The 26447-nt window shown below is 51.9% G+C and overlaps 9 protein-coding genes across 9 annotated transcripts; 1 reads left to right on the forward strand and 8 right to left on the reverse strand.

The window, feature by feature from the left end:
- Positions 1-889: 889 nt before the first annotated feature.
- Positions 890-3068, reverse strand: FIBRA_01709 (uncharacterized protein; the record flags this gene model as incomplete). The annotated part of the gene is made up of 12 exons (XM_012323581.1): positions 890-1072; positions 1125-1191; positions 1242-1331; positions 1385-1473; positions 1541-1665; positions 1722-1754; positions 1816-1823; positions 1875-2304; positions 2353-2446; positions 2500-2688; positions 2744-2839; positions 2907-3068. 12 exons carry the CDS (start codon positions 3066-3068, stop codon positions 890-892), a joined length of 1566 nt encoding a protein of 521 aa, XP_012178971.1.
- Positions 3069-3597: 529 nt separating this feature from the next.
- Positions 3598-6875, reverse strand: FIBRA_01710 (uncharacterized protein; the record flags this gene model as incomplete). Its single annotated transcript, XM_012323582.1, has 12 exons — positions 3598-3690; positions 3758-3889; positions 3991-4074; positions 4139-4228; positions 4282-4413; positions 4471-4662; positions 4736-5204; positions 6140-6276; positions 6347-6504; positions 6601-6695; positions 6761-6788; positions 6851-6875. 12 exons carry the CDS (start codon positions 6873-6875, stop codon positions 3598-3600), a joined length of 1635 nt encoding a protein of 544 aa, XP_012178972.1.
- Positions 6876-7175: 300 nt separating this feature from the next.
- On the forward strand, positions 7176-7834 carry FIBRA_01711 (uncharacterized protein; the record flags this gene model as incomplete). The annotated part of the gene is made up of 2 exons (XM_012323583.1): positions 7176-7703; positions 7763-7834. The coding sequence occupies 2 exons, from the start codon at positions 7176-7178 to the stop codon at positions 7832-7834; spliced, it is 600 nt and encodes a 199-aa protein (XP_012178973.1).
- A 372-nt stretch (positions 7835-8206) lies between these two features.
- FIBRA_01712 (uncharacterized protein) lies at positions 8207-8793 on the reverse strand (the record flags this gene model as incomplete). The annotated part of the gene is made up of 4 exons (XM_012323584.1): positions 8207-8268; positions 8326-8483; positions 8538-8671; positions 8731-8793. 4 exons carry the CDS (start codon positions 8791-8793, stop codon positions 8207-8209), a joined length of 417 nt encoding a protein of 138 aa, XP_012178974.1.
- A 346-nt stretch (positions 8794-9139) lies between these two features.
- On the reverse strand, positions 9140-11583 carry FIBRA_01713 (uncharacterized protein; the record flags this gene model as incomplete). Its single annotated transcript, XM_012323585.1, has 4 exons — positions 9140-10944; positions 10995-11049; positions 11109-11304; positions 11357-11583. The coding sequence occupies 4 exons, from the start codon at positions 11581-11583 to the stop codon at positions 9140-9142; spliced, it is 2283 nt and encodes a 760-aa protein (XP_012178975.1).
- A 1365-nt stretch (positions 11584-12948) lies between these two features.
- On the reverse strand, positions 12949-19159 carry FIBRA_01714 (uncharacterized protein; the record flags this gene model as incomplete). The annotated part of the gene is made up of 32 exons (XM_012323586.1): positions 12949-13035; positions 13088-13145; positions 13201-13291; positions 13348-13372; positions 13623-13741; positions 13796-13886; positions 13941-13994; positions 14049-14112; positions 14164-14315; positions 14372-14534; positions 14590-14772; positions 14825-14871; positions 14921-14998; positions 15054-15108; positions 15164-15222; positions 15271-15799; positions 15863-16040; positions 16092-16150; positions 16201-16262; positions 16316-16389; positions 16440-16519; positions 16580-16674; positions 16732-16860; positions 16921-17055; positions 17120-17238; positions 17310-17343; positions 17399-17556; positions 17597-17747; positions 17798-17995; positions 18048-18291; positions 18341-18888; positions 18944-19159. The coding sequence occupies 32 exons, from the start codon at positions 19157-19159 to the stop codon at positions 12949-12951; spliced, it is 4335 nt and encodes a 1444-aa protein (XP_012178976.1).
- A 276-nt stretch (positions 19160-19435) lies between these two features.
- FIBRA_01715 (uncharacterized protein) lies at positions 19436-20708 on the reverse strand (the record flags this gene model as incomplete). The annotated part of the gene is made up of 4 exons (XM_012323587.1): positions 19436-19626; positions 19676-19794; positions 19854-20374; positions 20430-20708. The coding sequence occupies 4 exons, from the start codon at positions 20706-20708 to the stop codon at positions 19436-19438; spliced, it is 1110 nt and encodes a 369-aa protein (XP_012178977.1).
- A 218-nt stretch (positions 20709-20926) lies between these two features.
- FIBRA_01716 (uncharacterized protein) lies at positions 20927-23204 on the reverse strand (the record flags this gene model as incomplete). Its single annotated transcript, XM_012323588.1, has 6 exons — positions 20927-21226; positions 21282-21550; positions 21604-21672; positions 21731-21756; positions 21823-22599; positions 22660-23204. The coding sequence occupies 6 exons, from the start codon at positions 23202-23204 to the stop codon at positions 20927-20929; spliced, it is 1986 nt and encodes a 661-aa protein (XP_012178978.1).
- A 742-nt stretch (positions 23205-23946) lies between these two features.
- Positions 23947-25463, reverse strand: FIBRA_01717 (uncharacterized protein; the record flags this gene model as incomplete). Its single annotated transcript, XM_012323589.1, has 5 exons — positions 23947-24321; positions 24398-24703; positions 24753-25046; positions 25104-25121; positions 25194-25463. 5 exons carry the CDS (start codon positions 25461-25463, stop codon positions 23947-23949), a joined length of 1263 nt encoding a protein of 420 aa, XP_012178979.1.
- Positions 25464-26447: the final 984 nt, after the last annotated feature.

Consider the following 26447-nt stretch of genomic DNA (forward strand, 5'->3'; position numbering starts at 1 on the left):
TGTAATTTTTTGAATGAAGTGCACGCATAGTGGTCGCTTGAGCGCCAGGTAATAATAGGATGGTCGTACAGGATCCTAGTCCGAAGATATCTGCGCTTGTGCTCACTCGACTGAGGCTGTTCATACGTATAGGCCATAGAACGAGGAGCGAAAAGAGTTCTGTTTTCAACGTCCATAATCCCTGTTGGTATTCGAGTCTGCAGACAAAAATTTAAAGAAACGAAGAGACGGCAAAACGGGCCAATCATGCGGCAAATTCGCGTGCGAGTTTCCGCCACATAGTTTAAGAGTGGTGATCGAGGCTAGCTACGCTCACCAGCCTATGTACTCCCTTTTCTTGCGAGCGCGTTCAGACCGTTCCACAAGTCACTGTTTCCACAGGCGATGATATTCCTCCCTCTCAGAAGGAACTGATTGTGGTAATTTCAACACTGACGGACATCCATATCGCCTGCTGGTACGCGTCCATGATCTGGTTCAAGCTGCTACGTCAGAGATCTCGAGCCGGACAACATTGCGCCAACTTCCAAGCGCCGCATTTTCAAGCTCTAGTGGTACTACACGTGTCCTGGAACATGTCTACTGTATGTTGTCTGCTTACTTACGTGATATGTGGAAGAAACTGGTATCGATACAAAGCCCTAGACTCAAACTAATACCCCGAGCCTGCTGGCTCATTCCTGATCCGCACCAGCGCCGACAGCCCCCTCACGCGCACAGACTCGCTCTCTCCGGCCCCATGTGCCACTCGTTCGGCTTACGGACAGAACACCATGAGTCAGACCAGGCGTAGGAGGCGCATGAGAATAACGATTATGGCACGAGCGCACTGGAAAGGACTGTGACGTAGTAGAGTAGAGTAGTGCATAGCTAAGGTGGCATGGGCGAATCAGCGCGAGAGGGCCGAGTTGGCGCGGATGCGCTCGCCGGCGAACCACAACCAGATCGGGAATGGTATACCGATGACAATTCCGAGCCCCGCGAGGAGCGAGTTGCCGCCGCCATATCCGAGGGCGGCGAACATCTGCACGCCGAAGAGGGGGAAGGCGAAGCCGAGCAACGAGCGGAAGACCTGTGCGCGCGGGGGGTCAGCGGGCACAAGGGCAAAGTGAGAGGGAACATACTGAGGCAGCGGCGAGCGCGCTTGCGGCGTACTGGAACGTGTCGACGAGGTAGAGTTGGATGGGCAAGCTGATGCGTGGGTGAGCATGCGGCACGCAAACGCGAGAGGAGGCGCGTACTATGTGGTCATCATCCCGAACCCAAAGATGCCGGAGCCAATGACGGGCATGATCCAGTGGGTAGCGGCCTGTGCAGACCAGCCATACCAGCTGGAAGCGAGCGTCAGTGCGTGGACGGCGACGTAATGGAGCAGGCGGCGTACAAGAGACCGATGGGCACGAAGAGCGACCCGAAGATGAGCGCGGGGATGCGCATTTCGGGCTTGCCGACTCCACCGTTCTTGGATGCGAGCTGATATGGAACATGGGATGAGGTCAGACGCTGCGCCGATGAGTGTGGGAGCGGGGAGGCTACGCACGGATTTGTAGATTTTGTCTGCAACGCTCGCTCCGATCACGGTGGCCACCATGAAGCCGAGGCCGAGCCCGATGTAGGCGAGGCCACTGATCCCGGTGCTGAAATGGTACACTCCCGCGAACAGCACTACGGCGGAGAACGGTGAGCGAGCGGTGAAATGTTACGGAAAAGATGGTTCGTACGAGGGAACGTGGTGAACATGAGGTAGTATATCCCTGAGGGATTAGCGAGTCAATATCCTAGAAACGGCTCTCGGCTGTCGCATTCTGCACTGACCGTACATCCTAAAATAGTAGCTCAGTCATAGCAGACCAGGAGTTACAGAGGAAACTCACAGGGCCATGTACAAACTGAGCAAGAAGCACACATAACTCCTGGTGAGCAGGATGAACGGCCGCCTCATGTCGACCCATAGGCGATGGAAGTTGTTGCTATGCTCCTTAAGGAGGTGCGGGTGCATCTGCGCCGCTTTTTCGGGGTCGCCTGCGCGGCGCGCGAGGCGCAGGCGGATGATGGGCGCGTACGTCTCCTGGAGGAAGGGAATACCACAAACCGCGGCGACAGCGCAAAGTGCGCCAATTACGACGAACACGTACTTGAAACCGATCGTCTCCGTGATAAAGCCACCCGCGATTGGGCCCACAACGGGACCGATGAGCGGGCCCATCGTGAAGACTGCCATCGCAGACGCGCGGTCGTGCTCTGAGAAAACATCGGCAACGCTGCCGCCGCCAAGCGTGACGGGTGCACTACCAACAAATCCGGCTGAGGGGCGTCAAGCGGGGTCACGCTGGTGGAGAAATGAAGACGTACCGAGCACACGGAACCCAATGAGTGCGCCAACGGATGTAGAATATGCGCAGCCAAAATTGAAAGCGAGGAAGAGCAGGTTCGTGATGTGGTACACCTATTGCTGAATGAGTATGGTGCAAAGATGATGTAGTGTTATGGTGTACACACCCATGTGCGCCCATACATCTCAGACAACGGGCCGAAGAAGAGAGGGCCGATGGCGAAAGTAAGCAAGAAGACACTGAGCGTGAGGTTCTGGGTTGTCGGACTGCTGATGTTGTAGTGTTCAGCAATCTGGGGCAGACCAGGAGCCATCATGGAACTTGCGAGCGGCGTGACAAACGTGTAGAACGAAATCTGTTCATGGTCAGCGGTGTGCCAGTGTAGAAGAAGGCAGAGTACGAGAACATACAATAGCAACAGTCGTCCATTTCTTTCCAAGAGTCCAATTGCGCGGATTCGCGGGATCGTGGGCCCAGTCATCCTCCGCATTCTCGAGTGCCTCCTCCTTCGAATACATACGTATGCGGCATCAGCACACGAACGAAGAGCATAGGTAGTCGCAGAAAACATACCTTCTTGTCCTCGGGTATGGCAGACTCGCCCTCTCCACCGCGAAACAGGCTGGGGACAGGCTGCATGGTGTCTGCAAGAGCGTCAGCATGAACGGTCTCGGCAGCCGAGACTGTGCTGGATGCGCTCGTCGTTGGACGCGATGTTGAAGGTTGGCCAGACATGTGAGCGGAGGCGAGCGACAGTGAGGTGGAAGACGGGGTACGACAGTTTCTACTTAAGTACTATACGCATTCTTGCTGACGGATTGGGTACAAGTCATTAAGATGGCTATGGACCCATCAAGTATTTGAATGGCCCGCAGACGGAGCACTTCCGGGACGCCAAGAGAGCATTGCGCTGACTTCAACCAGCTGCCACAACTCACTTCCCATACCATGAGGATACAGCCAGTGGCCAGCCATCGTCCAAGTTCACTGCGTAGTGCTTCGCTGCTAAAGCGGATAATACATGGGAGGCATCCGAAGGAAACGGTTCATGACGGGGGAGGCATGTGTCATAGACACTCGTCATCTCACCTTCCACTTGGGGCAGCTTGCTAAGCGGGATAACGCCCATAGAGCTCCGACACAGGCAGATGATGCCCGGCAGCAATGGGATACTCCGCGCCACCAAATCAGAGCAAAAAATCTAATTCATCAGCGAGGCCAACCTACATCAGTTGATAGCCTCGATCGCGCCTACGTACCAGCCTTAATCCTCCTCCCCCGACTCGTCGTCAAATATGTACTCATCCTCTCCGTCTTCAAATCCTACATCCTCAGCCCCCTCCATCGACTCTCTCAGCTGTTACAAAAGCATTATCAGCGCCCCGTGACACGGACCGCTGCGCGACCATCGACTGCACACGCACCATTTCTAATAGCTCATGACACTCGTTCAGATGCGCCATGACGATACCCTGTCCCTCCGGAATCGATCCGTCCACGCCGACAAACTTGCCGTCCTTCCGCATCGAATCAATTTGATAAAGCGCAAGCTGGTACTACAGTCCGCACATCGTCAGTCATCGTGAGCCCACTTCCCCCACGGGGACGCAGGCGAAGACCCGATCCGGGCACAAAACACAATCTGCGAACCACGCACAGGATACAGGTCTCGCGGCGAGAACGGGCCACCGTATTTGAGCACTTCGTTCAGGCATTTCTTCACCGTCGATAGCTTGTTCGCCTATGGAGATCGCGGCAGGTGAGTCTGACTGACGTTTATCACGAGTAGCAGAACAACCACTGACGATAGGCATCAGCTCCTCCGATACGGGTTCACTAGACGATAGCAGCCGGTAGATAAGGCCATAACATCGTCTGAGAAGATACAGCAACACCTTGAGACACGTCAATGAGATTTGGGAGACATACAGCAGTAGTTGGCACCCACATATTGGCCTGACGGCCGGTTACCGTCCAAGTCGACAAACTTCCCGTCCACCCGCATCTTGTCGATCTCCTGTAGACTGAGACTGTAGTTCCACAAATCCGTCTCGCGGAGACTCCACCGATGCGTCATGACCTAGGAATCTCCCACATGAGCGTCCCACGCCTGGTACCGCAGACCGAGACGACGCACCAACTGCTCCAGTTCTCTCCTGATCTCGCTCAGCCTGTCGTAGATAGGTTTGAGGGACGACGCAACATGTTTAGAGTCGTCCTGCGCACGGATCTCCTGCGCGATCTCAAAACATTCCTCAAGCAGCGACGAGCATACTGCTTGCGACGCAGGCACCATGCCCCCTGGCCCCAGGAACTTGCCATCCACACGCTTCCTGAGAGAGCGATCGACGAATAGTGTATTCGACAATCATAGGGTTACAAGAGTGCGTCACACAAGATACAGGAAGAACAGCGCGACGAGATGTGACAGTCAAGGACGAAGGGGCGCTAACCATGTCAACGGTCAATTCAGAGTCACGATCGAAAAGCACACTCAACGAATCAATCTTGCGCAACTCTTCTTGCAGCGCCTTCAGTTCCGCCTTCACTTTGAGACCATCCTTTTCCTTTGAGCCTTCGCCTTTGGATGTTGTCTCCTTTGTTGGCGTTCTGGCTTCGGCATCGCTGCCAGGTGCCGATTCGTATCCCGACGAGGCGTCGTCTCTCGGCGGCGTAGACTCCTTTGATGGCACTCTCATAGGGAACGTATTTGCCGTCTTCACAACAAATGCGTTGGCATTCGCCGCCTCCCTAGCTGTCTCCTTTGCAGCGAGGGCGACCAGCTGCCGCCGTATGCTAACCAACCGCTCGTGTATCGGAACAAGTTCTGGAGAGAGAACTGCAAGCGAGTCCTGCAAGCGATGAAGGACGCTGTCTGTGTATAGCAGTGTCAGTTGAATAAAGGAGCTCATCCAGGTCAAGTTGCATGATAATGCAGCACTGGGTTGTCCCTCGATGCAGTCAAGAGCGGGACAAGATGCGAGAACACTAACCGCATTCATTTAGCTGTCGTTCTAGCAATTTCGTCATTGCTACCGGATGTTTTCCACTCTCTGCATCGCTGCGCACGATTCCACTACATTCAGTAATCAGCAACCAGTCGGACGGGATCAAAATGCACTAGAGGGTGCTACAAGGCTACTCATTTCATCCGACACAAGAAATAGTTGGACTCTATCGTCCACACCCTACCTATCGTCGTCATTCGCATTTCAATAGATCATGGTTCTGTCTGTACTTGGAGAAGCCGAAGCTGAACACCGACACGCACCGTAATTCCGATAGCCGTCGGTGGAAAGGAGCTAGGTCGGACTCGTTGTAGACGCCTGATTCATCCATATGCTCGAGTATTTGCTGTGAGAGGGTATAATCAGACGTCGGCACGGAGCGTACGGGCATGGCAGCAATGTCTGGGGGTATCGTCTCACAACAAAGAGAAGTGGCCGGTCCAGATGTCCCGGATCGCGGGCCACACGAAGCATTTATACTGGGTCGCGTAAGGGTCGAGGTTGGGATGCGAGACAAGTCAAAGTCCCGATAACATGGAATAGCTTCCGCCTATCACAATGTCGTAGCGTGTCTCCACTTTTTCGGTCCAATCCTGCCGGCGACTAGCCGACAAGGAAGGATGCCAGGTTACAATCCTATCATCCTTCCTTGTATGGGACAAACGGGGAGGTCCGAACCCATAATTAGTTACCGACGATCTCTTGCGTTCAACTCGGCTCAAAGTCGTAATAATCACGCCGCAGCTGAAATAGTCTCCGCTGTAATAGATCGCGGGCAGGAAAAAGGGTGGGGCTTACATGAACAGCTGCTGTTCATGTCGCCTGGACCATATAAGTGACTCCGAGATGTCCGGACGTAACAAAGAGGCCACAGCGGGCCCACTGTTCATATCCTCCATGAATCGCGCCCAACCATATTCGGTATAATGATGAAGCTAAAAACCGCCGAAATGACGCGGAACGGAGGAGATGCGGAACGCGAATCGTACATCCCTAATGACTCACCCGCATACTGGCAATCTGGCTGTACGTAGCCGGACATTCCCTCGTCTTCCCGATAGTGAGGAAGAACAGAGATAGAAGATTGAAGACGTCCGCGAGTGTCGTGTCGAGGCGGTTGTTGTATGTTGTATGGTCATCGCGGACTTCGTTCAGACGGGTCACTGTATGCAGTGGAGCGACAGTGTCAGCTGCTAATAAGGCTTTCCATGCTCGCTGCCGAGTCTTTATTATACGATGCAGCTCGCAAAAAGACTGACCTTGTTTAACAATAGCTTGGTAAAGCGCGTTCACGTCCGATGACTTTATATACTCCCCTCTGTCTTTCTTTAGAGCGGTAAGGCGGTTTCGGATGCTACAAAGGAGAATGGACGATCCCGTTCAAACTCATGTCCGTCGCGAGTGGGTGGCACCACATACTTGATCACCGCCTCAAGGATGGGTAGTTCTGCTCGATGCCGAACCACGCAGTGATCAGCACCATGAAGCACGGGTAGCAGCTCAACGCACCTTCCTGAGCCACAGGTGCCGCCATTCCGGCCTCGAGTATTCAGCGTTGTGTTCAGCTTAGTGAAGATGCTGGCGCCGTCTTGCTCTACGTATACGCGAAAGGAGAATCAAGCCTCGCGCTGCTCGGGAGGAAGGGGTCTGGACAAGAGTTCGGGCTGGACGATCGCTGACTTTGGCTGCCTTACGCCTTACCTTCACGTGTTCTAAAATACCAGAAATGGGAATATTCCCACGACTGATACACTTATCTATAACAGCCCTGCGCAGGAATCTTTGAACAGCCACTCGAACATACGTTTGCTTGACCGACGAACGCTATATCATCATGGAGAGAATTAAGGAGGTGAATATACAGCTCAATCATCTTGTCACGCGCGTAGACGCGTTTACCTGGCCTTCACAGCGTCTCACAGCCCTTCGTCAAGAAGCCGACAATGCCGTTGCTCGTGCGGAGGAGGCAGAGGCAAAGAACAAGAAGATGGAGCAGGTTCTGCTTGAGAAAGACCAGGAGATCACCTCTCTGCAGCACAAGTTGTCTGTGATGGACGGCGATCTTGAGAAGGCCGAGAACAAGCTCGCCGCCGCAAAGACTGCTCAGGAAGAGGGCGATCAAAGCAAGACGATCAACGAGGGCTTGCAAAGAAAGATCCAACTACTTGAGGAGGAGCTTGATGCGGCAGACAAGAACCTGAAAGATGCCATGGAGAAGTGTGTCTTGATTGATCCGGTGCTGTGTGATTTGGCTAACCGTGTTATGCATAGGTTGAGGCAGGTTGATGTCAAGGCGGAGCACTTCGAGCGACAGGTTCAGCGTCTCGAGCAGGAACGAGACCAGTGGGAGAAGAAATACGAGGTCCGTGACGATATATATTGTCATCGTCCACATAACTTACACTGTATCCACTCATCCAGGAAGCACAAACGAAATACCGCGAGTCCAAAGCCGAGTTGGACGATCTGGTTGCCAACATGGAAGGACTCTGAGATATATATGCTTCTTGTACAATACACCTCTCCCGTCGACTTGCGACTTCAATCACCGTCCTACTCGCTACACTACAACTTGGGCTTTCTCTTTGCTATCTGCATACGATATTCATGACTCAATCAAACCTAAAAGTCTGCCGTGCAGCTTGACTCGATGGTGGTGACGTACCGATAACTCGAACATCTATCTACTTGAGAGCGATGCACCTGCTGCGGTAGGCATGTGAATGTATACTCTCCATCCAAATGAAGCTATTATAGGACCAATGAGCTATTATACAAGTCAGACTGCAAATACATGGGAGAGCAATACAAAATTCTGAGCTCGATACAGGAGTCCCTCCGTGTCTGAAAATCAATTCCTCATATTTAAACTTTGTTATCCTCAACAAAATTGAGCGAGACCGAATTGACGCAATGACGCTCGTCCGCTGTACAATCACCCAAAATCAGAATGAAGTATGGCCAATACACAGATCACAACCTACTTGGGGTTCTGAACCCTTCGCCCTTGAACACATGCCCGAGATGTCCTCCGCAAGCCGTACATGTAATCTCGATGCGGGACATTCCAAACGAGCGATCTTCGTGGCGTGACACTGCTCCAGGTATGGCTGGAGGTCGGATATCAAATAATGAGGGCGTACTGCTATCGGTGAAGTCAGCGCACTCACCATCAAAGAAAGCGGGCCAGCCACACCCGCTGTCGAATTTGGTACTGCTCTTGTAAAGAGGGGTTCCGCATCCGGTACAGGTAAATACACCTTGATCTTTCGAGTGCTCGTACTTGCCGGTTCCTGCAGGCTCCGTCCCTTTCTGGCGCAGTATGCGGAACTAAAAGTTGGAGACGTCAACTAAAGCAAAACCTAACATCGGATTATACTGCTTCGTACTTGTTCTGGAGACAAAATGGCTCTCCATTCACTGTCTGATTTGATCTTGCTTGGATCGCTCATTATTCGCGAGGTGGTATGGAAACGATGAGACCGAAGTGCCGATATTAAAGCAAGCCGTCTAGCTGGAGCAGTGAATCTGAGGGGCGGGAGCAGGTTCAACATAAGCATTCCCATGCAATTTTGACGCAATGATACCATTGAGATGCCGATATATGCGCCCACGTGATAGCAATATCCGATCGCGACGCGCTCTGCGCGACCCTGGGCGTCCGTTCAATGGACTTATGTTTTGGATTACAATCACTAAAAACCTTGACAGTCGTATACGTCCAAGCGTGAATACTCATGAATCTAAAACCGATCCTTTTCCGGTCATTTTACATACTCCCTATCTCCGAGTCTAGCCTCACGCCGGCGGCTGCGGCCAGTAATCGAGGTATGCTTCCTCTCCTGTCAGCGTGAAACTAACGGTAGCCTGCGGAAGGACATCCAAGATGAGTGTATACTCTCCTGGATACAAGACCCTGTTTCCATACTCGTCGACGCGCGACAGCGAGCCGAGGGTCAAGTTCAGCGTCGCCTGCTGACTCGACAAAGGGGCAATAGTGTGAAGGCGGTCGTATGCCGCCAACACTTTATTCGGAATGGGCGCGGGTCCGTGCTCGCCCGCGACGAAGAGCAGCGCAACGTAGTCCGAGGTGACCTTGCTGCCGATGTTCGTCACGTTCACTGTGTACGACTCGAACGCGCAGAGATCGAGGTGTGCGACGCCCTCGCACGCGCCAACCAGCGAGGCGATATCATACGATGGGGCCGAAGGCTGGGACAACTCCGCAGAGAAGTTGGTATAATGCAGGCCGAACCCGAACTCGACAATCGGGGTGCCCGTGTACCACATGTACGTGCGTCCGGGGTTTGTCGCGCTTGGACGCAGGGACATGTCTGTCATTGCGACCTGGTAGACGTAATCAAGGGGATACTGCGTGGTGGGAAGACGGCCCGCAGGCGCGGCGTTTCCGACGATGATGTCCATGAGCGCCGTGCCGCCGCTTTGGCCAGGATAACCACCCCAGATGAGGGCATTCACGTTGGTGTTGGGCAGCAAGCACGAGTCGTCGACCTGACCACCACCCATCTGCAGCACGACGAGCGGCTTTCCAAACTGGGACAGCTGGTCGATGAAATCGGGCTGGACGCCGGGCCAGTCGAGGGTGTAGCGGTCCATGGCTTCAGCCTCGACGGTTGTGTCAATGCCACCGATGTAGATGATAGCGTCTGCAGCCTGAGCCGCAGCGAATGCTGCAGGGAAGGAGCTCGTAGTCGGATCGTCTACACCGGGTCCAGGAGAGTAATAGACAGTGTAGTTGAGCGCTTCGGCCGCCATTAAAGGGCTGATCAGGTAAGGAGGCTGGCCATAGTAGTTACCCTGCATCTGGGTCGTGGCATTTGCCCATGGACCGATGAGGGCAAGAGATTTGATCGACGGGGAAAGCGGAAGCGTGCCATCGTTCTTAATGAGCGTGATGCCCTCAACGGCGGCCCGGTATGCTAGCTCTTCTGCTTCGGGGGTGCTCACGTTGGCCCAACCGATCTGACGATATGGCTGATTTTCGGCGGGATCGAAATACCCAAGCTTGACCAACGACGCGTATTGTCGGATGAGCGCGCGGTCTAGGGTAGACTCCGCAAAGAGACCCTCATCATATGCTGCCCCGAGGTTTTCAGGGTAATATGTTCCACAGTCAAGATCCGCACCAGCGTTCAAAGCATCCGCGACAGTCAGCTCGCGTGTCGGTGCGTAATAGTGCGGCTCGTAGATGTTCTGGATCGCATCGCAATCGGAGGTGATCCATTGGTCGTCGCTTGTCCAGTTCCAGTGGCCGCGGAGGATATCTTGCAGGAGATAAGAGTTAGCGCATGATGGAACACCGTTGACAGCGTTGTAGGAGCACATGAAGGCACCGACGTTGGCATCGCGAGCGCATGTCTCGAAGGACCGAGTGTAGAATTCGGAGAGGTCTTGAATCGAAATAAGCGCGTCAAACCCATAACGAACATTGCCTTCCCAGTTCTCAAGATCGTAACCCGCGTAGTGTTTGCAAGTTGCAACAATGCGCTTGTACTCGGGGTCCAACCCGCCTTGCAGACCTGTAATCAGATTGTAAACGTATGATTGCAGGTGGAATGGGTCCTCTCCGGGGGTCTCCTGGCCTATATCAAGTAAGTTCCAGCGATCTGCAGCACGAACAAAATCTGAATACCTCGGCCCCATCGCGGATCTTTGAAAGGATTAATATTGGGCGTCCAGAAATCGAGCTACGAGTCAACAGATCACTATTCATTTCACACATGCCAATTGTACTGAATGGACTCACCCCGGAGCGGTTGGCGTTGTTGAAGGCACGAGCCTCCGTGCTGACGATTGTTGCGACTTGGTTGATCAGTTCATCGTCAAAAGCGGCGCCCATTAGGATGGGCTGAGGGAATGACGTCGCGTAGCTGTACTCCCCAGTTTCAGCAAAAATAACACCAGGTGATTCGGCGACACCGTGCAGAGCCTCCTGCCACCATCTACCATTGTAAATATAAGAGAAGAGGGCACAAAGTTCTACGTGCAGCTTACTGGTATGCAGGTAGCCCTAGTCGAGGAACACCGGGGCTAGTATTCCCGGTGTTATTTATTTTCTCTTCTAGTGTGAAGAGGCCGATCAAAGCCGTTGCACGGGCGACAGGACTGGCAGAGGTATCGCAGACAGTATTGTTCGCGAGTGGCCCAGTGGTACAATCAGGGAAGGCTGCAATGGCAGGACCGGCCAACGCCAGACATGAGAGCGCTAGGAGGATAGACATGGCGACGACAGCCAGGCAGAAGGGTCGACCACAAATCCGTCAGCAGCTGTCGTCGAAACGCTGTCGCCTCGCCGACCAATTTATAGCTTGTAGCGCGTCCGCTTGCTTCGACGCTGATGACTGGGGCATGTTCTCCGGACGGGATAATAAGGTCCCCGACTTAGCTTAATCATGGAGACAAACGTTCACAGTCCTCAGAAACTGCACTTACGGGCCGCTTCGATGGCAGCTGACCCACGGCGCGGTGAATTGTGTTCGGATGTGTGCTCGCAGTATGTGAGGGTATGATGCCGGGTGTCTTGTGACGGTTTCGTTATCGAGTCTTGCAACGTGGTTGGTGATCAGAGCAGAGTATTTTCCCTTTCAAAACCGAGTGAAGAGGAGAAAATATGACAATGAGGTACATACCGTGACGAACGCCGAGTGCGGTAGAATTGAAGTCGTGATCTTGGGACCTCGATGCAGGGTCGGTGCGGAGCCCCGAAAACGGGTCCATCATCGTGGAACCAACATGTTCCGACGTTCCGTAACCAAAACCTCCTCAGCCTTGAGGTTGTATGGATCAGAAGGTGCAGACCCATGTCGTGACCTTCTCGAGAGTCGAGACGGGCTTTCGTCGGGGAGACGCGCTAGAACGCGGTCACGTGTGCCGCATTTGCGCCACTCGCCGCCGTTAACGGCGTCCGCGAGAACGCGGCGACAAACTTGCTAGGATAGGTGGAAAAATAGTTAGTCGGACGATCATGATAGAAGGAGATTGAAATGATGGGAATTATATACCCCAAAAATGAAACCAACAGGAGAGGCAGCTGAGTTACAGAGCTGATATCATATTTTGGCAACAACCTTCTGTGACTCCAATGACCCGCGCTCTCGCTGACGAATCCCTACCTTGAAGCACCGTTCACGCTTCAGAGACACTGAGACCCTGTGGTAGAATTACACGCGGAAGTTTTGGGCGCACGCACTGGACATACCACTTAAATGTCGGGTGATCAGTGGATCGATGCAATCACAACTCATGGCGACGACATTATGAAGCCGTCTATTATGAAGCAAGAAGTACTTATATGAAACGGGGTCATAGGCAATGGTGCCCATACCAGGTGATCCTTCTTTTCCATTGGTTAAGCTGAAGGCGATGTGTATAGACTTTCACCAGCGAGAAAACCACAAGATTCATCCGATTTCAACCATTCGTCTATTTTCTAATTGCTACCATCATAAGTAGTCATGGGTATATACACGCGCCACATTGGTCGGGGTAAACCATTACCTTCCGGGAACAGCCTATAGTAGGATAGGGATATAGGTCGCGGAAGCGTCATGCGTCGCACACGCAAAGTATGCTCATGTGGCCTATCTTCACGCAAGCCCCGCCTCGGCTGCCAAGGAATAGAACGACGAATCCTTGTTCGCGAGCAAGTTTTGTGGAGAATCGAATTCCAACACCTGCACCAAAAGGCGTGAGATACGCAACATTTCGTAAAGGACTAGATCGCACCTGTCCTGCGTTCAGAACAAGAACACGGTCAGATTCCATGATTGTGTTAATCCGATGTCTATTCGTACAATCGATGTTAGAAACCGTAAGGAGATTCATTTGACACTACATACGCAATGGTGAGCATGGTAACATCTGCAAACAGAGGGCCACGGATGATTTCTTGAATAGCCTTGTCCGTGTCAAGATCGACTGCAGACGTAGCTATTGATCAAAGCTTGAGCAAAAGCTCTGCAATAAGACACAGAACGCATCCTCACCTTCGTCGAGAACCAGTATTTTAGACTTCACAATAAACGACAATCAGATAAAGTAGGACGTGAGACTGAGTGAGCAACATGCCTTGCGCAGAAGAGCTCGTGCGAAGCACAGGAGCTGTCGCTGCCCAGCAGACATCGATGATCCTCCTTCCCTGACAGGAGCATCAAGTCCCCCAGGCAAAGATTCTATGAATGCTCTGAGATGTGCCTATCCGGGGTCAGTCAGTAAGTACGCTATTTAACGTGCGAAGAAATACGGTTATCCGGCTACACACCTGTCCGAGGGCTACCCAAAGATCCGCATCTTGGTGCTCTCCCGTGGGATCCACATTTTCGCGGATCGTACCCTCGAACAAATCCGGACTCTGGGGAACAATGGAGATAGCGGAGCGCACTGTGAAGATGTTCAGTCCTAGTCTCCCCCTTCATAATGGCCTTTTGAACGTACGATCATGTAAACCCACTTTTGTGATATCGACGCCATCAATGAAAATAGTGCCCGATGCCGGTTCGATTATACGGAATAATGTCAATAGGAGCTGAAGAAATTGGATGAATCAAACACATAAAATAACGACCACTCTGGTACGTACCGTTGACTTCCCGGATCCCGTTCTACCACAGATTCCGATCTTCTCTCTATGATTCTACAAGAAAAATTAGCTTTGAGGCGTGAAACATGAAAGATGGATTATGATTACAATCTTAATAGAAATATCTCTTAATGCTAAATCAAGTTCAGGGCGATATCTAGCGCAATACTGACTACCAAGAGGTCAGCATGCATATTTGTTATCCGGGATTAGTACAACACACCGGAATTCAATCTCTCCTTTGGACGGCCAGCTCTCGGGCACAACGCCGAGTACTTCGGCAGGAGCCTCGGGCTGGAGCTCAATGTAATGAAGAATCCGCTCAACACTGACAATGTTTTGTTCAACTTCGCTGGCAGAACGCACGAGCCAATTCTGTACATGTCAGATAGATGAGATGCGGTCCCAACACCACATGACTGCGCTCTTACCAAGGACCCTGTCGTATTCAGAGCATAAGAGAGGACAAAACCGACGAGACCTGCATCCACTCCAGTCGTGATAAGCGCAACAAGAGCCAAACTTGCTGCAAGGAAAATGATGGTCGCCCCAACAAATTCGAGCCGAACAGCGAGCCAACGATTAACAGAAATACTGCAGTAAACTCGTGAGTGAAGATAAGGTGAGGCTAACACAACTTCCAGCATACCTTGGAAGATAACATATCTGATTGCGGTCAACGCGATTTTCATTGTTCATAATAAACACTTGCTGCTGATTGAACGCGCGAATTGTCGAGAGACCATTCAGCGATTCGGAGAACCACGCGAAAATGGGTGACCGTGACACAGCATCAAAACGTTTCAACTCGCGGGACGTCGAGAGATAGTAGCTGTACCACATGATCAGAAAACAACAATGACAACGTGTTCGGTCGCACTTACACCATGACCCTCATATAAAACCATGCTAGTGGAGGTACGGCAACCAACTAGTACATTTGTGAGAAAGGGCGGTCGACAAAAAGAGAATTGTCTTACGAAGAGGGGAAAGCTATACCCGATGACAACCACAATCATGGCGGTGACGCATGTTGTGCGGACCGTGTTTTGGACAACCTTCGAACGCACAGATTAGTAACTGTGATGTATCATTCAAGTGCTAACCACTGACTCTTGCAATAATCTGATCGACCACGTAGGTATCACGCGAGAAGAGATTCAAAATTCTATAACTGTGTCAATGTCCGCTTTTTCAGGGTGTATGGAACATGGCGAGCTTACCGTCCCGTAGGTGTGAGCTCAAAGAAGCTCAAGGGGGCGCGCATGACCGAATGCAACATCTACGAAGAGTAAGTACAAGCAAGGATCCAAACCGGACTTCGACCTACTGAATCATGCAAAAGCTTCGAACTGCGTACAGAGCACAGTACCCAAATGAAAATCGCCGCAGATGTCCCCAACAGTGTGGACACAAAAGCATACAGCCCATATCCAAACAAGTATTTCCAAGCGTCTCGGTTTGATCCAGCTTGCAGGTTGTGTTCTCCCCACGCCCGCAGAGTGTTGTTTCCGGCCACGGAAGTCAGCTGGGATCCGATCGTAGACAAGACGAAGAGCACGAAACCCGACTTTGATGCTGCCTTGACATACTGTAAGTACACGTCTACCTTGACACGGCCCTGTTCGCTGTGTTCCTTTGTCGGGCCATCAGACACAGCCCGAGTGGACAAGTTTTCCACGAGAGTTGCCTTTGCGAAGCTAGTACGCCGAATGAGCTTGCTGTCGACGGTCTGCAGTTTCTCTTCCGTAAGATCACGCGAGGATTCCACCGCAGTTTCCCCTCCAGAGGAGGGCGTGGCAGTATCTCCGACAAACGGCGTGGAAACCCCGGACGTGGTGAGGCTGCCGTGGCCTTTGCTGCACATTCGAAAACACGTTCAGACTTCTATCTCTACTCAATCAGCGGGCAACTTTACTCACATGAGCTTGTACATCTCGCTTTCAGTGTTGTTGACCAAGTCTTGATATGAGCCATTCTCGAGGATTATACCTCGACGGATGTATACGAGCTGGTCGAACTGCTTCAGGAAGTGGATGCTGTTCGTAACCACGATACGCGCTTTCGAGGAGAGCAATCCATGGGGGCCAATTACATGATCTAGTACAAGATGTGAGATGCAATATTCCGGAAGAACAGGACGCAACATACCGAACACATGGCGAGCGACATGAGAATCTACAGCAGCAAGCACATCATCCAAGATTACACTACCACAAGTTAGATAGAGCAGCAGACATAGTTTGGGCATGGGACGTACATGTCGGCCCTAGCGTAGACTGCGCGAGCAAGAGCAACGCGAGCACGCTGACCTCCACTCAGCTGCAATTTCACCATGTAAACACGAGCCACAGTGTCACGGAAAAGGAACCTACAGTAATGCCCTTCTCTCCAACTTCTGTAAGATCGCCGTTGGGTAGAAGAGCCAGATCCTGCCTGAGAGCGCACGCTAAAAGTACGGTCATGAAAAAATGACATCCCCAATCACGAGCCACATACCGTCCAAGACCAGTTCATAGAATTCAGGATCATACACATGCGAAAACAATATATTGTCCCGAATCGTAGCACTCATGATCCTAAGACAAAAATAAGGATGAAGTGCCGTCAAGGTTATTGAGCCCATTGAAGATACTCACCAGGGATTTTGAGGCGCATAAGATATACAACCCGACACCTTGACTTCGCCGTCTGTCTTCAGCATCTCGCCGATAAGTGCAGAAAGCAAGCTCGTCTAGACACTTAGGTTTCAGCGACACCGATTCACCGAACGTAGGGCATGGGATCTTACCTTGCCGGCGCCAACACGACCAAGAATACCAACAAGCTCTCCCTTCCTCAGTGACAGGTTGATGCCCTCAAGGGTGGGTGAGGGTGCGTCTTTAGACCAGTAGAATTCTCCGTTGGCAATAGACACAATCTACGAATGAATAGATGAGCACCCATGTATCCATTGCGAACAAAATCATCGAAAACCCACCTCATCGCCAATCTCAAGCTTCTTCGTGGTAATCATCTCCCGAGCGTCAGGTTGGAGCTCATCAGCCGCCAGGAAATCGGAAAGACGGTTGACGGAGACAAGTGCTTCGATAATATTCGATGTCACCTGGCTAAACTGGATAAAGCAGTCGAAGTTAGACATGTACGACTTTCAAATACAGTAGCACTTCCTAACATACCATAGCCAGAGGGAAGCTCAACAACATAAACAAGGAGATGGAAGGGAAAATCCTATCAGAGGTGAGAGGCACCTGAGACGTTGCAGCAGCAACAGCAAAGGAGCTGAATGCGACCAGCACTACACGCCAAATAAGGAGTTTGTCAACACTACATTGAATGTGAGTACATCTACAATTTGCGATAACTCACGAGGGATGCCAGTCCATAGGGAAGTGTTCAAGGACTGTGCAGGCAAATGGATCAGGCAAGACGATAATAATACAAAAAATTCCACTCACTGTCACAATACCGATCTTGCGCAACATCTTCAGCTCCTGATCATTACGCACGCTGAGGATCCAGCGGATGAAGGCATTCTCCCAAGCGTACAACTTGATACTGCCAAGTGCACGAAAGTTGTTCATTGTATCGCGTAAGCAACTGGCTGGAGACTCGCCTTCGGATGTTAGCAAGCAATTCGCTCATTAAGCGCGTACGCTTGTCCCTGTTCTTCATCTGTTGCTCCTGAAGCCGTTTCAAGAATCGCGCAATAGAGGTATTCAGCGGTATGGAGATGACCATAATAGCCACTCCGACAAATGCGGACCACCCCAAAATGTTGTATAACGAGACGAATGCTAGCGTAATCTGAACAAACATAATCAAGAGATGTGAATCATGCAAGAAAGGACTCATACCTGGAACGGCCCTGAGATGGCGATCAGACCATAGGTACAGAGATCTTGCAGTCGCATCGCGTCGACAGACATCAAATTCACGATGTCGCCGGAAGCACGTCCACGACCGTCATTGGAGAGCACAAGTGCCTTCTGGTAGATAGCTGTGACTAATCCGGCGCGCACACGCATACCAGTCTCAAAGCAGCGTTGGAAGTACTGTAGAACATTGTTCAACAACCGCGTTCATAGAATGGATAGAGGAGTATACCTGGTGCAAAACGATGGTCTGCGTAATGGACGCAGAAAACATGATGATGGCAATGGTAAAACCTTCAATTGGACTAGGACGTTCCGAGTTGAACCGGGAAATCTGGTAGTCGGAGATGTATGCAAGCAGCCATCGGAGGAGCTGTGGCTGCAAGAAGTTCAAACAATCTTGAATGATCTTCAGGAACGCAGCGACGGCGTACTCTCCGCCATAGGCGACGAAGAGTGCCGACCATAGACCTTTGCTATATACAGGTGAGACAAAGCGTATGACAGGTGTCCCTGATCACTCACTGTCTCTGCAAGGCACTTTGCAATTTCAGACCGAGATTAGCAGACTCATCCTTGGGAACGAGCGAAGGTAGATCGTTCTCGGTGATGTAAGTAGATGCACCCTTCTTCATGAGATCAGACATCCATGAGAAAGTCCAGATGCTGAATATGTTTGCGGTGAGAAGGGGGCTCTCGACATGGCCATTCGCGGAACCCGACGGACGGTCTTCTGGCGAAAACTCGGTGCCGAAGCATTCTAGACCAAAGGCGGCGAGACCCAATATTGCGACAGCACACCTCAATGCAATGACTGGGAGGAGCGAGCGGTAGGATGTGCCGAAGACAGTGCGAGCCCAGACGAGCAAGCCAAGGACATAGAGGGGCCAGAAGAGTAGCAGCAAAGAGGACGAGGTGCGTGCGCGATAGTGGTTGAGGGTGGTCAAGACTGGGAGGACAAGGAGGACAAGGATCTCGAGCACGTAAGATTGAACCAAGGCAACCCGCCGGTGTGTGACAAGCACCAAGATGAGGTTTGCGCAGCTTATTGCGCACGCGAGCGAGAGCAGAGCCTGGGTAGTGGCGTTAGTGCTTCTAGCCGCACAACTGAATAACGAAGCAGCTTACAAGCTTTGCTCTCAGGAACCAGATGCTCTTCGCACTCTTCGAGCGTGGTTCCCGGCTTTTGAGGGCCCAGCACCTGAGGGCGGCGAGGACGAGGAAAAGGGCCGAGAGTGTGGAAAGGACGACGCCTTCGTGGAAGCACGGCGTGAGGTCGAACGGGCGGACTGGGGATACAGGCCCCCAGCCCTCGCGGTTGGCGCAGGACGCCAAGGAGGCCATTGGCGTGGAAAGCGAGCACGTCGAGCACGCAAACAATGGCGACGAGGAGGCACGGGCGCCACGGCAGCGCTCTGCTATTTATTCAATTTTGGCGGGAGGGAGTTCCTTTATCAGCGGCCCCGGCCATCCGATACACCAGACGGCGCGGCTTGTGACACGGCTGTCGGCCTGTTTCATTTTCTTTGCTTCCGGTGGACATGGGCCAAGTATAATAGGGGAACTATATACTAATCCTTCGACTTCGGATGCTGCAACTAAGTAACTGACATACTGCTCTCAGATCCACTCTCTCATCCTCCAGTCCTCAACGAGGTCTCGTGTCGTCTCCTTCAACGTCCGATATCTAATCCCCAGCAGCCGATTCGCCTTTGACCCGTCGTACAACGTATGATGAGCTGCCTTGGTCGGATCGAAGGACGCGTCGCCAGCCACGGGAACCTCGACGTTATGCTCTCGTACGGCGTTTACTGGATGGAGGTTAGTCTTCGTAGGAATGCATTCTCGTGCTTGGCTTACCCCATTCCTGCCACTTGTGTGGACCCTCGCTAAGGATCATGCGCTCACCCCCTGCTTCTTCCTTCTGGAGCGCGAGGACATGTCCTTCCGCTACGTCTCGCACGTCGACCGAGGACAGCCTATTGGTCTTACTGAACATCCTCATTCCCATTCCCATTGTCAGCCATGTTCCGCTTACCCTATATCAGACAGCTGCTTCGTGTCCTTGACTCCGTTCAATACGTTCTTGACCCATTCGTTCATGCTTGCGTTCATGCCCTCCAGTCTATTTACTTCGTGTATCGTCGGCCCGAACACAAACGGCGGATTGAGAGTGACTAGATCCCAGCCAATCGTCTCCTTATTTCTCTCTACAAATTCCCATGCAGCTCTCTCCGCCAAAGTCTTGCTTGCATAGTACTTGTGTGTAGGGGCTGCATCTCTACCCTTCACTCTTGCCTCGTCGATGGACTTTTCATTCCAGTCTGCCTCGGAGAATTCCCGCGGCGTGTCTTGCACAGTTATAATGGTGGCACAGGACGAAGTGTAGACGATGCGTTTGATGCTGGTACCATGTTGCAATGCGGACTTGAGTATGCCCGTGGTTCCGACCACAGCAGGCCGTATCATCTCTTCCGGGTCCCCTGCCGTTGCATAAACAGGTGAGGCGGTGTGCTCGATCGCGTCTACCCCTTTGACTGCATCGTCGAACGCGCCTTCCTATTTATTTGCTGCATTATCCGGTACAGGGTTCCCGATACGACGTTGGGCCCACCTTTGTGATATCCTCCACGACAGCAAATTCAAGCTTGTCGCCGTACGAGGCGAAGGTGTTGCGCAAGTGTTCCGTCTTACTCTCGGAACGAACTGTGCCTCTCACACTGTAGCCTTTCTCAAGGAGAGTGCGTACAATCCATATCCCGATATAGCCATTTGCACCGGTGACGAGCACCTTACCTGAGGATATAGCAGGCATGTCAATGGGGGAGGGGCGAACGATATCAAACTTGACTTCTTTCAAAGCGGTGTCTTTTATGTGTGGGCAGCTTTGCATGACAGGCCATCATGACGCTCAAAATCTGAAAGACGCTCCTTCTCAAATCAGACATGCGCACGAATTCTTACACTGCAGCGTCATGTCAGTCAACACCGCGTCCCTGATATTGAATCAGAATAAGAATACGCTCTGCATCGGGCATACCAAATGCCATCGCCCACCAATGACCTCTGAAGAGAAAATAGGTACACTCAAGAACCTCCGTCATCCAAAATCTATTTCAGATACGTCTCAAGGTGGCGAAGCAATCGCTCAAGGACGTCCTGTGCGTGTTCGCGCTCTTCGAATATATGGTCCTCCCTAGGATAGACCACAAGCGTCGGCTTCGGCGCAGTCTTTGCCTCCCGCTCAATCCCCCGGTAGAGAGCGATAGCCTGGGTGAGCGGCACTCGCTTATCCTCCTTGCCGTGTAGGAACAGGAGGGGTGCCGTGACGTTCTGGCTGTCTCTTACAGCGCTGCCCTGCAGGTTCGCGGCTTCGGTAGCGGTCCACGGCGCGGCGCCCCCAAGGGCTGCCTTTGAGTGGGATAGACATTTAGGTATTGACAGGAATAAGATAAGTCTCACTCACTTCCAATTCTGGCACATCCGAGGACGCAGCTAGAAAGCCCCAGTGTGTGACTCCCGCTCCTACTACACCCGCCTTGAAGCGATTGTTCGGCCGAGTGCAACCCCAGGCGGTGAGAAATCCTCCCTGGCTGTAGCCCGCGAGCGCCATCCTATCTGGGTCAATTAGGCCTTGCGCGGTACCTTCCTCAATCATGCTCTCGATATCTTCCCATTCCAGTGTACCCATTCCTCCATTGGCCGGTTTGATGAAATTATCTCCCCGGCCGGTACCTAAATTCATGATTCATAGGAAGTCGACGAGGTAGATGCGAACGACTACTTACTTCCTCGGTAGTTCGGCGAAAACACTAGGAATCCATTCGACGCCAGGAATTGGCGCCACGCGAAGTCCTCTGTAGAACTTGATTCAGACTTCTACTCGCTAACTTGTCAGCAACAATTGGAACTCACCGAGTGTGAAATTCAGCAAGTCACGACTGAACGCGTTTAGATTATGCACAGATCAGATGCATCGAAACCGCCATACTGAGAGTGATACGTACGCTGTCGGACCGCCGTGCGGGACAATGACCGTGGGTAGGCTTTTCAATTCCGTGACACCTCTTGGATGAGAGATGACGCCTTCGATACGCTCCCCATCCGTGCTTGTCCAAGAGAAAGCCTTCGAAATGGGGAACTTATTCGAAGCAAATCCAGTTTGGTGGGAAGACAGCTTCTTGACGAGGACACCCGAGTCCTTCTTGGTCGTCACGCCGGACCAGACATCTGGCAGCTCCCCAGTTACGCCCGAACTGCGAAGAGCGACGAACACATAGCGCTGGTCAACGGCCTTGACGTCCCAGTCTGAAATGTTCTCGTCCGTCATCGCAAACGCTGTGAAGGACGCATGACTCGCGTCTCGTACGTCGACACGCGTCTCCAAGCCCGAGCCCACAATCACCGCGTACTGCGAGTCGGCGCCGATATCAACGACATCGTAAGCACACTCAGTGTCGCCGTATGCGACGTGGCGGGGAGGCTGTAGCGCCGTCGAAGACCGGGTCCACACCGACTGCGATGAGAGCAGGCGCGTCGGGGACGTGTTCTGCATGAACACTAGCTCCCCATCCTGTCGCCATATGGTCGGACTCGAAGGGGAGATGCGATGCTTGTAGATCCCGCTCACGGCTCCGGTGCCGATGGAGACGATCTCTTCGACCACTGACTCACTCCCACTTTCTGCATCCGAATGATCGCGTAGCCGATATATGATCGAGGCGGAGTTGGGACCCCAGGTGAACGAATCAACGTGAGCGTCGGCCGAAACCAATGAACGGACGCTGGCGACGTAGGCAGTCAGTATGTTTTGAGTGTTCAAGCACCTTAGGAAAATGGCTCACGCCTTGGTTTCATCTTGAAGGTCGACGAGGAAGAGAGATGCGAAGTCTTTCTCTTCTCTCCATACTGCAATCGGATCCTTTAGGTCTGATTTGTCAGAGTGCGGCTTGCCAATGAATGCAATGTATTTTCCGTCTTGGGAAATCGCGAAGGCATTTACTGTCCTTGATTGGTTCAGCGGCAACACAAGGATCGGGTCGGTCTCTGGTGTAGCATCACAGGGAATACGATAGATCTGCGTGGGACCACCGACTTTCAGGCGGTCGGATAGAAAGTAGATGTACGACGAGGTTGGGTGGAACCGAGGAGAAGAATCCCGTGAACTACCGGACGTAATCTTCCTAGAACTGTTCTCCAGTGATGTTTCAGCCAACCAAAGTGCTGAAGTCTTGTGATCGCCAGATTTATAGTGCGGTGCCACACAGTAGACGACCTTCGCTGCGTCTTTGGAAAGCCTCAGATCTGAAATAACGTCACCAGAGACGACTTCATGGGCCGTGAACTTGTCCTCGGCTTTGATGCCGCCAATGATTTCATGATCAGGCATGTCGGGAGATAGGGTTATAGCTGATATATGAATGATCGGTGCTGCTACTCGCGAAAGTCAGACTTTGGGTAGAGAGCACATACGTAGGTGACCGACCTTGTAACTGACTGGTAGATAGAGAGACCAAGTTCGTTATTATCTCGTCATTATAAGTACTAGTACAAGCGGGTTAGTCAGGATGGCGATGCACATGACTCTCAGATTCGTACACGTTATCCGACGCAATCCTTGAAGCAACTTTATCAACTGGCGGCCTAGCTGCGGCCCTGTAGTGCAGCCAAGACGGCGTACGGGCGGCTGACACGAGGAGAAAGAATAAGAATGTCAACTTGTGCCAGTCGCGATCAGCTTGCTCGAACCCTGTTTGTCAATGAATTTACGCAGCAAGAAATTGACTTCCATGAATCCTGACAAGGCTGTCCCTAGGGAGAAGACAAGCTCAAGAAGACAATGCCACAACACAAATTTGTATCACTGTAGATGCCGAGACGAGCTTCAGTTGAGAGCTCCATCAATGATATGCATTATTGACGCAACCCTGGAATTGACGGACGTGATGGAGGAGACAGGCCCCAAAACTGGAATTGACAAGTCGGACACGACGAACCGTACCGCAGCACGAATCAAGCAGTTGTAATTCCAATGGTCCATGCAGCAGAAAACTGGCAGCACCCTTCAGTGGTCCCAGAACATAGCAAAGAACAGTAGAATAGTATTGTCTACCTGACATTGACACTTTGCCCTACCAACCAAATATAAGATCCGACACCTGCTCTAGCATGCCCTTGTTCGGAGATGCAGGAGAGGCAGAAGGGAGCGTATTGTTCACACTTTGGCTGGCCTGCGTCTTCTGCGGAGGACCACCTCCAGCACTCATACCAGGTTTGCGGAATGCTGCCGCAGATGGCGCTAACCTGATAGGAGTGCCCACCACGGGCGTCGGCGTCGATGGTGTGGGAGGTGACCTAGGCTCATCGATGCTCATGTGCGACACTGATGAAAACATTCCCAATCCTGAGGGCGGGGATGTGGACATAGCATCCGGGCTTGGAGCAACTGACTGTGTCAGGCCTCCTACAGCTGCAGGTCCCAGAATACTCTCGGCTTGAATGGGGTCCTATAGGTTCGATACATCAATTATCACTGCATGAACGACAAGTACGACGAAGTCGATGAACAGTTAGCAAACGTACCGCAAACTTTACGCCGACCATCCAAGACCCACTGAGCACGTCGCCGTTCTTCCGCACCGCACGCATTGCTTCAGCAGGATTCAAATAGCCGAGCCGGAAGCAATTCGAAATCTCCGTGTTCTGCTCAGCTTCTGTCGTCTCGCCGATCGAGCGGAAATACTCGACGGCAACGCTGTACTTGTCGGGTGGGTATCCAAAGACGACGACATAAAGGGGTTGCTGAGTAGGCGGAGTCGACTTAGGGGTAGCGGGGTGAGAGGAGCGGAAGAGTGGTGTACGACTGGAAGAGTGATCAATAGTCGAATTCTAGATATAGTCAGCACCAAAACTGGGGGACGGGCAGAAAGTTTCATACCCGCGGTGCAAAGCGATATGGGCCCGTATCTGAATAAACCTCATTGACAATGTCATTGACCGAGTTGGTCGGTGGAGCGTCCTCATCAGCGAGAGGTTGCCTGTGTCTTTGCCTAAGCCGGACATTAGCTTCATTTTCTTCTTGGACGGTAGCGAGTAAGTATTGCCTTGAGCTCTCAAACATAGAGTCCATCCCGAAATCAGATGCTGAACTTCCGGCGAGGACATGGTTCAACTTGGCTTTTGTTTGTACCATAGGCGCCTCTTCGTGACGCTGGCTGCCTTGGGGAACTACCTGTATCGAGTGAGTCGTCAGATGCACGCGACGCGTCGAAGGGAGGCATTATCATACGTTGTTCTGAGTAGCCGACTAGAAAGCGATACATCACCAGAGCCGTATCAGCGTATATACAGCAAAAGGCCTCAAGTAGTAAAGACCTACCATCAGGTAGCCTGGTTGATAATGAGTTCTCTGCTGAGATAGACCCTCGCCAAGAGAAGATCCAATGCCTAAGGAGCCGCTCATGCTCATGCTGTTGCCCAGCCCGCTCCCCCGAGGACTAGGACTATGCGAGGCGGCAGGGTTGGACATGCCCGCCACGCCAAAGCCTCCTTGGTGAGTGGGATGAGAGTGGGAGTGAGGAAAAAGTGGGCGTGCATCCTGGGCCGAACCACCATTTACATTCGAAGGGTACGACGCGCTGGAGAACATTGTGAGAACACAAGAGCAGACGGACAGAACAAAGACGCGCGCGCATGCACAGTGACAGAACGCGTCGCCGACTCGTGAAGGGGGGCTCCGGAGTACCTGCACGTGATCCAATCGCAATCGAGATTTGAAACTCGAGAAGCGCCGCGTGACCCGCGGCGGACACTACCTTGCTCGGCCATTCCGCCCACTGCCAGGGGCTAAGGTACGCAACACTGTTGAGAATGACGAAGTCGGGCAACCCGATGGCATCCGGAAGACTCAGCCACCGCAAGGTGGATGCAACGCGGATACACCTCATATGGGTAGTTAGCTAAGGTGGATCCAAATACATGTATATTAAAGACAACTATGTATATACTTGCTCCTAATTTAATTTGCTCTCTGCCTCTCTTGCTTGAACTGTCACCATCTCTGGCAACAAACACAATAGTCTGTTACAATGAAATGTACAATATAGAAATTGTATGTGGTGTGTGGAGACATATCATAGGTTTTGACATATACAATTTAGTTGAGGTAGAAAAACACATGGACTCAGTCATACAGTATTTTGGTGGTCTTTGGGACACCAATTTGCATATTTTGTTTTGTGTGCCCCACACTTCAAACTTACACCAAATGTATGTACAGAAATTTTGTGAAGTGTCTTCAAGTCCTTTATAAATTATATGGGAATAAAACCCATAATATACCCTCTAACAGATCTCAATTTGTTACCTGTACTTGTTCTTGGAAGTTGTGGGTTCCTTGGGACACTGTGACACAGTGTGATGTCCCTCATGGCATGCTGCAATCAAGCATGGTTGCTACTCTGAGTCATCATCACCCCCATTGCATGCATCCTCATGCATGATGTCACACATTCATTTGATTCTCCTAGATCACACAATCCTACACTAAATGTCATGGTTTGTTGGGTGAAGTTGAATGCAAACTGTTAAGGGACCTAACGACTGGGGATCAGGAGTTCAACTGTTAACTGGT

This window comes from Fibroporia radiculosa (genome assembly GCF_000313525.1).
Source record: "Fibroporia radiculosa TFFH 294 genomic supercontigs, scaffold833, whole genome shotgun sequence".
Taxonomy (NCBI): Eukaryota; Fungi; Basidiomycota; class Agaricomycetes; order Polyporales; family Fibroporiaceae; genus Fibroporia; species Fibroporia radiculosa.